The sequence below is a fragment of the Cynoglossus semilaevis genome, chromosome 8 (genome assembly GCF_000523025.1).
Source record: "Cynoglossus semilaevis isolate Cse_v1.0 chromosome 8, Cse_v1.0, whole genome shotgun sequence".
NCBI lineage: Eukaryota > Metazoa > Chordata > Actinopteri > Pleuronectiformes > Cynoglossidae > Cynoglossus > Cynoglossus semilaevis.
In genome coordinates, this window is record NC_024314.1 from 16,702,640 (window position 1) to 16,714,570 (window position 11,931).

Sequence of the window (11,931 nt, forward strand, 5' to 3'; positions counted from 1 at the left end):
AGACTGTTGTAGCTAGCTCTGGTGTCTGTACCAGGACTGTTGTAGCTAACGTGCTCACAGCAGCATATTTACATGCTCAAATCTGAGGATTCATTTGCTATTTCGTATGCAATAATTTACCATAAAACATTTCTCTGACAAACTTTAACTTTAAGCATTTGCCATTGATTAAACATTTATCTTCATTTTTTAAAACATTTCTGGACTGGATTAACAGTTAACATCTTTTTAGAAATTACTCAACTTTTTAAATTTTTTTGAATATAAAAAAATCATATAGTAATATTGCTCAGTTTATCAATTTAAATAATTTTTTGGCCAGATTTTGCTATGTTTTGTACAAACCTTAAGCAAACGTTGCTATATTTGGTGCCGCTTTTGTTTAAATTGTATCATTTTTTTTAGCTTGTTTCAACTTCAGTAGTATTTAATTTTTACCAACATCAAGGGATTTTTTTATACAGCAATTTACAACTTTTTTTAAGCAAATAAAATGAAGATAGAAAGAAATAAATACTACAAAAAAACAGCCCTCCAAAAGGTCAAAATAATTTAAAAAATAGTCTAAATTAATCATATTAAAATATTTACCAAACATAATTAAAAGTTAGTAAAAAAAAAGTTAAAATGTATGAATCCAAAAGATAACTAAAAGTGTGTCCACAAAAGGTAAATAAACATCAGTCCATAAAACAACAAAGAAATGTTGTCAATCCATAAGAATGTGTTCAATTCATGGACATCGTTTTACCAAACAGTTCACTTCTGTGTGTTTTTGAGGTGTGGGTTGACGTGTTTGTGCAAAGGAGTAAACAAGCTTTCTAACTAATACTCACTGAGCCGGGCTTTAAACTGAGCGTGGTGCTTTGTGGATTCTTCTCCAGTTTTCAGCTCAGCTGTCTGTGATTGGCTGAACTCTGCGGGTGTCACAGAGTGCCTCATCTTGTTGAAGGCTAAATTTTACTCTCTTTCTCCTCGGCCTCAGTCCTCCTGGTGGGGGGCAGGGGGGTGGTGTTGGTGTTGCTGGTTATTGGGTGGGTGATGGGCGAGAGGGTGGGGCAGTAAAAGCAGCTCTTTATGATCGTATTGTGTGAGTGAGAATGAAGCAGCTCTTTACACAACTGCTGGAGTCCATGCTTTTTACACTCCAGTCCAGTCCAGAGTTAGAGAAAAGCTTTGTGTGTGTGTCAGTTACTGGGAGGGGAAGTTGGACGTCCTTTTCCACCACCTGGCCGTTAATTTGAGGATCAATAATGAGCTGTAATGGGTTCACGCCTCTGCATGAGTGAACACGTTACAGCTGCTTTGTTCCAGGCTCCAGAGTTTCGCAACCTTTTATTTAAATGTCAGCAAGAAGGTGAAGGTGACACACACACACACACACACACAACTGTACTAGGAATAAGTCAAATAAAATAACCTAGTCCAGTATGTTTCTGCCACAGTCACCTCGGCCGTGGATTGTTTTTCTAAGACACTCGACTGAGTTTCTTACAGGACACTGAGGTTGGTAACCTTCACCTTCTTCTTCTACCTATGTTAGTGTGACAGTACCAATAATGAACACTGGAGGCATCAGTGGTTACACCACTTCCATGTGCTATGATTTTATTTCTTTTTGTTGACTAACTGTTAGCATTTCCAAAAAAAAAAAGTTAGCATTGAGTACGAATCTTTACGTGTTAGCCTGTTTGATTGTTTATCCTCAAACCATTATGATTTCACTTTCAGACTCAAACTACACAAAAGAAGCTGCGACAGTTGATAAAAACCTAATCGCTTGAATTTAATTTAATGACTTAAAAAAAAAACTACAAAAGAGTGCTAATCCAGTCTCATGTTTCACCTTTGTTTTCCGTGTGAAACCAGTTGTTGTCTCCACGGAAACAAAGTCGAACAACCACCGGCTTTCACGCACCTCAGTTTATCACAACAGGACTCTGTGTGTGTGTGTGTGTGTGTGTGTGTGTGTGTGTGTCAGAGTGTTGCTGCAGAGCTGTTAAATATGTTTTGTGCTGTTTTCCCCCCCAAACAGAGAGAGAAGCTGTATTTTAAAACAACAGGAAATCGATGTTTCTATTTTGCTGCGTTACCTTCACTGACCATAGAAGAGAAAAAAAAAAACAGCAGGAGAAGAAGAGGACCCCCCCTCCTCATCCTCCTCATCCTCCTCATACTCCTTCCCTCTCCTTTTTTTTCCATTCAGAAAGAGAAAGTGCTAAGGTTCTGCAAAAGAAAAAAAAAAAGCAGCAGCAATTACGGAAATGACTGCAAGAATTTTCATCCTGGCAGTTTCCATGGAAACAGGCCTCTGAGTTGCTCTGCAGCACAATACTCAGAAATGAAGGAGAGGGGGAGGGGTGTGTGGAGGAGGAAAAAGACTAGGTACAGGAGCATGGCAAGGGGGGGGGGGGGGGGGGGAGGGTGAAAAGTTTCCTTCACGGTCAGCTGAGAAACAGAGGATGGAACATTTCTCATCCAGGAGGAAAATGTTTTCCCTACGTCTGAGTAAATAACAACATCGACCAGTAAACAGGAGGTGTTCACCAAACCACTGCACTCCTGTTTTAACTGTGCGCTTGTGTTTACGTGTGTTTCATCACAGATGCTGGGAACTCTCACTGCTGTGCCCATCAAGGTGCCTCAGGTCAGCTCCCTGCACCAGCTGGAGGGACAGGCAGCCACACTGCTACCTCAGGTACAGTGTCCTCAATGTCCTCAATGTCCTCACCCGTCATCTCTCTAACAGCACCACTTTTTGTCGTCCATCTTTGGACCCAGAAACCCATTCCTGTGGATGTGGTCCTGACTCTGCCCACCTCTGTCCCCCAGGTCAGGCCAAAGACCCAGATCCCAGACAGCCTCCCCCACAGTCCATGTCAGGAACTTCAGCCTCTCCGCCTGCAGAGGGCCACTGCTGTGGTCAGCCCCAAGAGCCAGGGTGCCACCCTGCCCACCTCCAACAGCACCTTTAATACAGACCACCAGCCCAACGGGCAGAGCGAAAACTCGGCGCCAGTTTCTACACACGGCCCCACAGGGGGCGTAAGCTCCGGCAACCTCGTGCAGCACGCCTCCGCTGGACAAGGAGTGGCGTACGCCATCATCGCTGCGTCACCTACCTCGGGCAACGGCGTGTCCGCCGTCAGCGAGGCCGTCAAGGTGCAGCCGCTGCTCTTCAGCGCGGACAACAAGGCTAGTGATAGAAAAAGAAGTTGATGGAATAAAAATGTATCGAATAGCACTAACATATCGAAAACTTGTATAGTTGTCTGAGAACATCAGTAGATATATGATTATTATTAAACCAGAGTTACAGCTTCTTCTGGTGAAGACATGTGATGCCATTTCAATCTATTTGATCTAAAATAAAAATGTATTTAAATATTCAGAGCAGATTATGACATAGATTAATAAATAAAAAAACAGTTGTCATTGTTAAAACGTTTTGTATCGTATTTTCAGGTCATCATCATCCAGCCACAGACTCCCAGCAGCAGCGAGGTGTCACCAAGTGTCCAGGCTGACCTGCCGTCACAGGAGGCCCCGCCCACTCCCAAATCTCCCACCAAGAAGAAAGACGAGGACCCAGAGGTGAGGGAACGACACACGATCTTAATGAGCCAGAAGGTGGAGCTCTAAGACTCTGCTTAAAGATCATGTTACAGTGTGAAGCTACAAAAAAAGCCAAAAGTCCTTACTATAAGGCACGGATGCCCAACCCCTGGTTTGTGGACAGGTACCGGGCCGCTGTGTGACACAGTACAAAAAAAATTTTTTTACCAATTTAATTGTTTTAAATACTTACTTTATTATTTTAAAAATAATGTAATTGAGACTTCAATACTTAACAGAAGCCTAAAAAAAGTTTTCTTTTAAAATTTTATCATAATTCAACAATTAGCGTAGTGTCGACGATCGCTGCTATGATGCCCTGGTTCTTTCACCTTATACAGTTGTTACCACCTCTGAAATCACTTGTTTTTCCCAGTATCACCAGTCTGAGGAAATAAAATCCAGCAGCACAGAATCCAGAAGAGAATTTATTCTAAATGATATTAGTAGACAATTGAACGGAGAAAGACACAAAAAAACCCTTTAAATAACCAGGATAACAAACAAACATTCAAACTAAAGTTTTCTCCTTCAAAATAAAAGTTTTATTTGTTTTGTTTTTTTGTAGCCTTAAGGCTCTTACATACAGTGACTTGAAGGGCTGGGCGTGGCCCAAACATTTTTCAAAGTGTAATAAATCTCCTTGAACTCTGACTGGTTATTTTCTTTTGTGTATATTTTAGAAAATGGCCTTCATGGTGGCCCTGGGCCTGGTCACCACAGAACACATGGAAGGTGAGTTCTAAACGTTCCTACAGTGTCTTTAATACAGATCAACATGTGAGTGGACTGAAGTTGTGGTTGGTCTGTACAGAAATCCAGCAGAAAAGACAGGAAAGGAAGAGACGAAGCACAGCAAACCCAGCGTACAGCGGCCTCTTTGAACCAGAGGTTGGACCCTCACCAGATCTTCTACCTGAAACAATATCACTGTCCTTATGTTTTATAAAAAGAGTAGTATTGACGTTGACCTCTGTATCATCTCTGCAGCGTAAACGCCTACCCTCCTATTACCTGAACAGCTCCCTCTTCCTGTCTGCACAAGGTAGGACGTCAGTTTTTTTAATCTTAAAAGAAGTCAGTTTGGTTTAAATTCTTACCAGATAAATCAAATTGTTACACTGTAGGACATTGGTCTAGAGGGGAAATGGAATTCAAAAATATATTTATTTTTTTCTTTAATTTAAAGTTGTTGTTTTTTTTTTTTGTTATTACAAAAATAATACATGGATCACCTGTTACTAACCAGGCTGCATGCAGCTTAGAGCGTTGTAAAGCATGGCTTCTGGCTGTAGGGGGCGTGGCTTCTAAATGTCTGCCCAATCGCACGTAAAGTGACGTTGTCATTCTCTTTGTCTTGCTGCTGTTTTTCCTGCTGCTCGTCTTCACCGTTAACCTTTCACTGTCTGTTGCCACTAACTCTGCTCTGCTTCCATTCATACGCAGACACTGAGGACCTCTGCTGGAAGGTAGGTCACATGACACGTCTGGCCGAAACGCTCTTATTTTGAAATCGTTCGAATAAAAAATATACAAAGTATTTACTACACAACAAAACTTACATTACAGACATTACTACAGATTATTATGTAATGTATTACACAATAGTCTGTTAGTCTGTTATAAGTTTAATGTTTAGAACAAATTACAATATAATATGTTCTCTTATTAAATCTTTAACATTATATTTGATTTTTGTGAATGTTTAAGCCCCCTAACCTCTGACCCTGATATAAACTGTTCTAATCTATGTTTGATTTTCTCGTCAGGAGGAAGTGGAGCATGACGACCACTGCGCTGTCTGTAAAGAAGACGGAGAGCTTCAACCGTGCCACAATTGCCCCCGAGCCTTCCACCCCAATTGCCTGTACCCGCCCCTCAAAACTCCACCTAGAGGTGCCTGGTACTGCCCCAAGTGCCAGAAGAAGGTAATGCAGTCGCTGTTGTCGTGGGCGTAGATTATTAGTGACGGCAAACTCAACGTTATAGTGTTTTGTTTTTTCAGGTGTTAAACAAAGAAAATATGTCATGGCCGCAGAACTTTGTTCAGTCGTACGTGACGCACAAGACAGGTGAGAAAAGTGTGTGTGTGTTTGTGCCTGAGAGAGAGAGAGAGAGGGAGGGAGAGCTATCACAAAGTTATCCCTTTGGAAACAAAGTCCAGCTCAGAAGTTTATCATTTAGCAGGACACAAAGTGAATGAATCAAAAAGCTTAAAGTTAGCATTTGAACAGCTAACATTAGCATCATTTTGTCTATTATTAATCGGGGAGTGAACGGTTAAATGTCAAAATTGTAATAAAATGCAGTCTCATTTACATAAATATAGAATATTTATTTCAGGGCTGCCAAACATACGGCCCGTGGGCCAAAACTGACCAGCTTGATAAATTTTGAAAATAAAAAAATACACATGGTACTGTTATGATTGTACTGGTCCGGCCCACTTGACCTCTTAATTAGGCTGTATTTGGCCCGTCAACCAAAATGAGTTTGACACCCCTGGTTTACTTGTTGTTGTTTGTGTTTACAGTGAGACAGGAAGAGAGAAGACGACTCATGAGACGAAACAACGAGCTAAAGAAAGCTCGCGCTCATCTGGAGGAGCAGGACAGAGAGCTGAACCAGACTATTAAAGTAGGACACACACACACACACACACACAGCTGTCTAAGTTATTCCAGATACTGGTTAGAGGACTGCAAAATGTACAGCGGAAATAGTGAAACGTTAAAGGCTAAATGTTAGCTAAATAAAGTAAAGAAAAAATAGTTCCTTGCTACTACTGCGAGTTTGTCCTGACCAGGTCTGTTTGTGTAAGTGACTGTCACTCAGCCACAGACAGGAAGTCATCTCAGCCCCTTTTCTTCTGCAGAAATGCCAGGACGTGCAGGATCATCTCCTCGGTCAGCAGAGAGACACGCAGTCGTCACTGGAGCGCCTCAAGGCTCTGATCCGCCTCATCCAACGTGATCAGCTGATCCAGGTCACCATGACGACCACGGCCACCATCAGCACCGCTGCTGCAGCCCTCCTCTCAAAAACCACCAGCACCAATGCCATCATCTCCACCGTCCCGGGTGTTTTGACCACGCCCCCACAGATGAGTCACACCCACAGCCAGGACACCGTGAACAACTAATCCCACCCACTACGTTTTTTTTTTGTTTTTTTTTTAAATGGTAAGGAACTGAGACGGAGCATCTAAGCAAGTCCAGTATTTTTTTTAAAAAGAAGTCGACACCTTCAGTGCTTAATTAGTTTTTTTTTTCTCTTTTTTTAAACGTTCTTTTTCTATTCGTTATTTTTATGAACATTCTTGGCCTTAATGTATTTATGACATCGTAGAAACAGATTTTCTTTTTTTTCTTTCTTTCTCAATAAAAAGAGGGGAGCGAATAAGCGAGGTAGAGTTAGCCGTAGGTGACCTAGATGTTTTTATTTGTTTCTGTTTCTGCCATAAAAAAACGATTCAGGAAGATGTTTTTTCATCGCGTTCGAGCCTTCAAACAAAAAACAGAGAATTTTTTCAGTATTAATAGAGTCAAAGAAAAAAGTATTTAAGAGGAAAACTACAGAAAAGTAGCCTTTTTAGTGGAGAGTCTAGTATTTTCATGCTGATGCCTGTTGATAAATGTGAGTATTCAAGGGATCATTGTACATATGCTGTATTATTATTATTATTATTATTATTATTATCATTATCATTAATGATTATTAATGATACCATTGCAGGTTTTTATTGGTCGACATATGTGAAGCTGATGCTTAAACAAGAATATGATCGAAAAGTTTCAAATGAACTAAAATATTAACATTTTTATTTATCCGTTTAATACATCAAAAAATAATAATTTTAGATTAGAAGTGGCCATTTATTTGTTTTTATTTTAGTATGTGTATTTATTTTATTTTTTATTTGAAAAAAAATATATAACTTTTTTATTTTTTTATCATTTGACTTTAATAGTCACAAACACTTAAAATCTAGTTTAAACAATGTTTGTCTTTTGGTAACAAGCTACTGATTCTTGGAATTGAAAATTTAAAAAACGCCATCATATTCTTGTTTGAGAAAAAGTGAAGGTTGAAAAACAGACAAAACGACAGGTTAGTTTGTTTGCAGCTGAACTTAGAGCCTCGTGCATCGTGTGACCTTGAACTAACCAGTGTATAAAATGCCAAAAACTCTTTGTTTTTCTACTGGGATTTATGTTCATCTATCAGTTATGTCTCTCCTACTTTGGTTCTTCACCCTGCCTGTTTTGATATTTTAGCATCAGAGCTTTTGTAAACATTTTTTAAAAATGTGTCACCGCTGATGAGCCTGTTAATGACAGAGTAACACTGCCTCAAGTACAAATCCTTTCATATCCAGGGTTTTTTTTTATTCTTTGCATCATTTTTCTAGAAGCCATTCATCTGAATATGGAACAACTCTGAAAAATGACAACAAAGCTTTTTAACTGTCTGTGGATTACAGGGAAACGGCCATCTTGTTGCAAAAATTGGGGATTTATCTCGCTAGTCTTCCTGCCGGTCCAGTGAGGTTCCATTCAAATGCTTTACAAAAATGTAAATTTAGTTTTTTTTTAAGTAGTTTAAATTGCCACAACAGGGTGAAGCTGCACCTACTGTTAATGCACAAACACGAACAAAAAAGTTAAAATATTTCTGAGAAAAGAAAAGAAAAAACAAACAAACAATAAATGCCTTTATAATAAGGGACGAGGAGAGAAGAAACGAGAAAAATGTGACGTTGGAACTGCTGAGATGATTTTTTTTTATTCATATCAGGTTGGACATGTTTGTTTGGTGAAGTATCAAATTTACAGAATTGTATCATCTGTATGAAATTACACTGAATCAAAATTGTGACGTTTCATGAAATGCAACACAAAGATCAAAAACTATGACATCGGCATTAAATATAATGTATTGATACAGAATAGTATCATCTGCATAAAGTTAGACGTAACGCCAAGTCTGAGACAGATTAGAGTTGATAAGGTAAGATGTTTGTTTTTGTCATATCAGCACAGTTTGACCTGTGATGTATTCAGTCCAAACACATCCCATTAACAAATTGTCAACGTACTATAAATATCAATATGTCGTTCAATTTCTTATGTTAAACTTTTGTGCGGTTTGTAAAGTAACGAAAAAATACTAACACCTTTTACTGGGTAACACTGTGTCAGAGTGGTATGTGCAGTGGCTTCACAGAAAGAAGGTCACTTGTTTGATTCCTGGCTTTAACAGCTGGTGTCTCTGTATGGAGTTTGACCTTTATTTTTAAAAACATTCGGACAATTTTGGACTGAAAAATAATCTCAAATGGCCGCAGTTCTACTGCGCTGATACTCATCCATGAACAAAACCATCAAGTCTGACACCTTGTGATGCATATTATAACTATGAGGAAAACCATATCATTTTATCACGTTTTGTTAAAAATCCGCCTTACCTTAAAGAAATGTTGTAAAAAAATAGACACACCCCGAAGCCTAAATCTCTTCATCTGTTTCTAGAATCTTCTCCGGGAGAAACTGTGCAGCGCTTAAACAGATCTATTTTAATACACTACATGACCTTTGAACAAGTGTGAAAAAAATGTTTGACCATTTTTTTTTTAAATCTTTTTTTTAATAATTTCTCAATGAGCAAAAAAAAGAAAGCAAGTCTGAAGGAAACAGAACTTTTAATTGGTTCTGCATTCTGACATTTGTGTTATTTGTTACCAGGGGGCGACAGCCAGGACGTAACGTGGACATTTTTAGATGGAAAGAAAATGTTTGTGAAAGTAGAAGTTTTTGTTCGTGGTCAATGCGGGAATTGTCCAGTTCATTGTGTGTATAGGAAAGTGTTTGTCTTAAATATGCCAACTTAGTTTTTTTTTGTTCTTTACAAAGATGCATTGAAATTAAAAAAAAAAAGATTGATGGAAGATGGTTAATGGTTTAAGAGTAGTCTCACTTTTTTGTACCAAGTTCTTATGAAAAAATAAATCATTAATAAACAAATTCATAAACCAAGTTTTATGTCTTTTTGCCTATTGCAATCACGCAAATGTGCAACAGAGGGCGCTGATGGAATTCACCTGGACATGAGAGAACGTAAATTAAAACATTAGAACGTTAGAGAACCAATTCAGACGTTAGTTTCAGTTATTCTTCCGAGTCATTTTGGCCAACGCAGTTGGAAAGAATAGAAGGGGGCGTGTATTCTTTACGGATGTGTACACTCGAGTCACATGACTTCGACTCGACTTGACATAGAGTAAAGAGACTTGCAGCTCGACTTGGACTTTAACATCAGTGACTCGTGACATAACGTGAGCGTTTTTGACCTTTTGATGAAAATCCTCTGGCCTCTGTATCTTTCATTGTGTATATCGGCGCGTCTGTGCACGTGCTGTCCACAACAACCAATCAAATCAGATGTTGCTTTGCTTCGACAGATCAGTCCAATCGTATTGCAGGATATTGAATGGAAAGGGACCTGTCAAACAACATGTCCGTTCGCCTGAAAAATGGTACCAGAGGTGTTTTCATTCGGCTGTAAAAACTACGATGTGGTCAACGAGAGGATATCAGACGGAGACGCAACAACTTCCAACTTCGTTCGACATCTGAAATTGCACAATGAACGGTAAGTTTTATATGAACAGCTCACGTAAGTAAGGACTCTGTGTGATTATTTTATTTATTTTAGCCACGTACGAATATGCAAACCTGAAAGAAATCACGTCAGTTTAAATGTACGCTATATTAGAGTATGTGCGCCGTTTTTGAGCTTCCTCTCGGGCGGACTTGCAGACAGGAAAACAAAGTTACACTGATTGTTTTTCTCACTCTCCAGTAAACCACAGCAAAGGTCCATTGGCAAACACAACAACTCATTTGATGAGAAACACGCAGACAAGGTAAAAATTTGAATTTTTTTCTTTCAAAAATTTTCATCATATTTTTTTCACCATGTGACGCAAAATGACACGCTAAATTAGAATTTTGCCGAAGAATTTCGATTTTTTTTCCAATTGTTTTTTCAAATGCTCTGATTTAATGGAAAACATACAGAAAAGATACATTTTTAAAATAATTTTCTAGAAAAATGTTCATCTATTTTTAATGTCTAACCATGACATGTGAAATTAGAATTTTACTGAAAAAGTCGAAAACAATTCTAAAAAGGCTCTAATTTAATGAGAAACATGCAGAAAAGGTAACATTTTGAATAAAAAAAAAAGTTTTCTTTTTCACCATCTGACCATGATGTGAAATTAGGACTTTACCAAAAAATTAAAAAAAAAAAATGCTTTTATACGAAATTTCTTAAAGTGATCTAACTTTATGAGAAAATTTCCCAAAATGCTTTAATTTAATGAGAAACATGGAAAAAGGATTTTACTGAAAAAAAACCCTAAAACTTCTAAAACTACTCTAATTTTTTTAGAAACAAATAAAAAGTTTTTTTTTTTCAATTTTCATAATTTATTTGCACAATTTGACCGTCATACAAAATTAGGATTGTACCAAGAAAATTAAACAAATCTAAAAAAAGGTCTAAAATAGGTTTAATCAAATGAGAAACAGGCAGAAAAGATCAAATTTTAAATATATTTTTTTTAAATTTCATGAACATTTTTCACCATCTAACTACATGACACGTGAAGTTAGGACTTTTCTGAAAAATTTCTAAAATTTCTCAAAATGATTTATTTTGATGAGAAACATGCAGAAAAGATTTTTGAATTTATTTTTTCAAAAATCATCAATATTTTTTTCACAATCTGACCACATGACATGTGAAGTTAGGACTCTTTTGAAAAATTAAAAAAAAAATTCTAACATTTTTTTCAAAATTATTTATTTTGATTAGGAAAAATGCAGAAAAGTTAACATTTTGAATTTATTTTTTAAAAAGTTTTCATCAAAATGTTTCACCATCTGATCACATGACACGTGAAGTAAGAACTCATTCGAAAAAATAAAAAAAATTCTTAAGATTTTTTCAAAATGATTTATTTTGATGAGAAACATGCAGAAAAGATAAAATTTTGAATTTATTTCCAAAAATTTTCATAAAAATGTTTCACCATCTGACCACATGACACGTGAAGTAGGAGATTCGGAAAAAAAAAATTCAAAAATGTTTTTCAAAATGATTTATTTTGATGAGAAACATGCAGAAAAGTTGCATTTTTGAATTTATTTCCAAAGATTTTCATCAAAATGTTTCACCATCTGACCACATGACATGTGAAGTTAGGATATTCGAAAAATTAAAAAAAATTTCAAAAATCACCCAAAACAT

General features: G+C 37.4%; 1 protein-coding gene across 5 annotated transcripts in view; it reads left to right on the forward strand.

The window, feature by feature from the left end:
• Window positions 1-9,650, forward strand: part of phf21b (PHD finger protein 21B) — a 38,364-nt gene extending 28,714 nt beyond the window's left edge. For 4 of the 5 annotated variants that reach the window (XM_008315304.3, XM_008315303.3, XM_025057465.1 and 1 more), the window contains 11 exons: window positions 2,606-2,698; window positions 2,833-3,195; window positions 3,466-3,594; window positions 4,299-4,350; window positions 4,430-4,506; window positions 4,606-4,660; window positions 5,062-5,084; window positions 5,385-5,543; window positions 5,621-5,687; window positions 6,149-6,252; window positions 6,491-9,650. In XM_008315304.3, coding sequence (XP_008313526.1) covers window positions 2,606-2,698; window positions 2,833-3,195; window positions 3,466-3,594; window positions 4,299-4,350; window positions 4,430-4,506; window positions 4,606-4,660; window positions 5,062-5,084; window positions 5,385-5,543; window positions 5,621-5,687; window positions 6,149-6,252; window positions 6,491-6,757 — 1,389 coding nt within the window. In that variant the 3' untranslated portion in view covers window positions 6,758-9,650. The remainder of the gene's footprint in view (window positions 1-2,605; window positions 2,699-2,832; window positions 3,196-3,465; window positions 3,595-4,298; window positions 4,351-4,429; window positions 4,507-4,605; window positions 4,661-5,061; window positions 5,085-5,384; window positions 5,544-5,620; window positions 5,688-6,148; window positions 6,253-6,490) is intronic. The other variant, XM_025057464.1, reaches the window with a different exon arrangement.
• The last annotated feature ends 2,281 nt before the right edge of the window (window positions 9,651-11,931 follow it).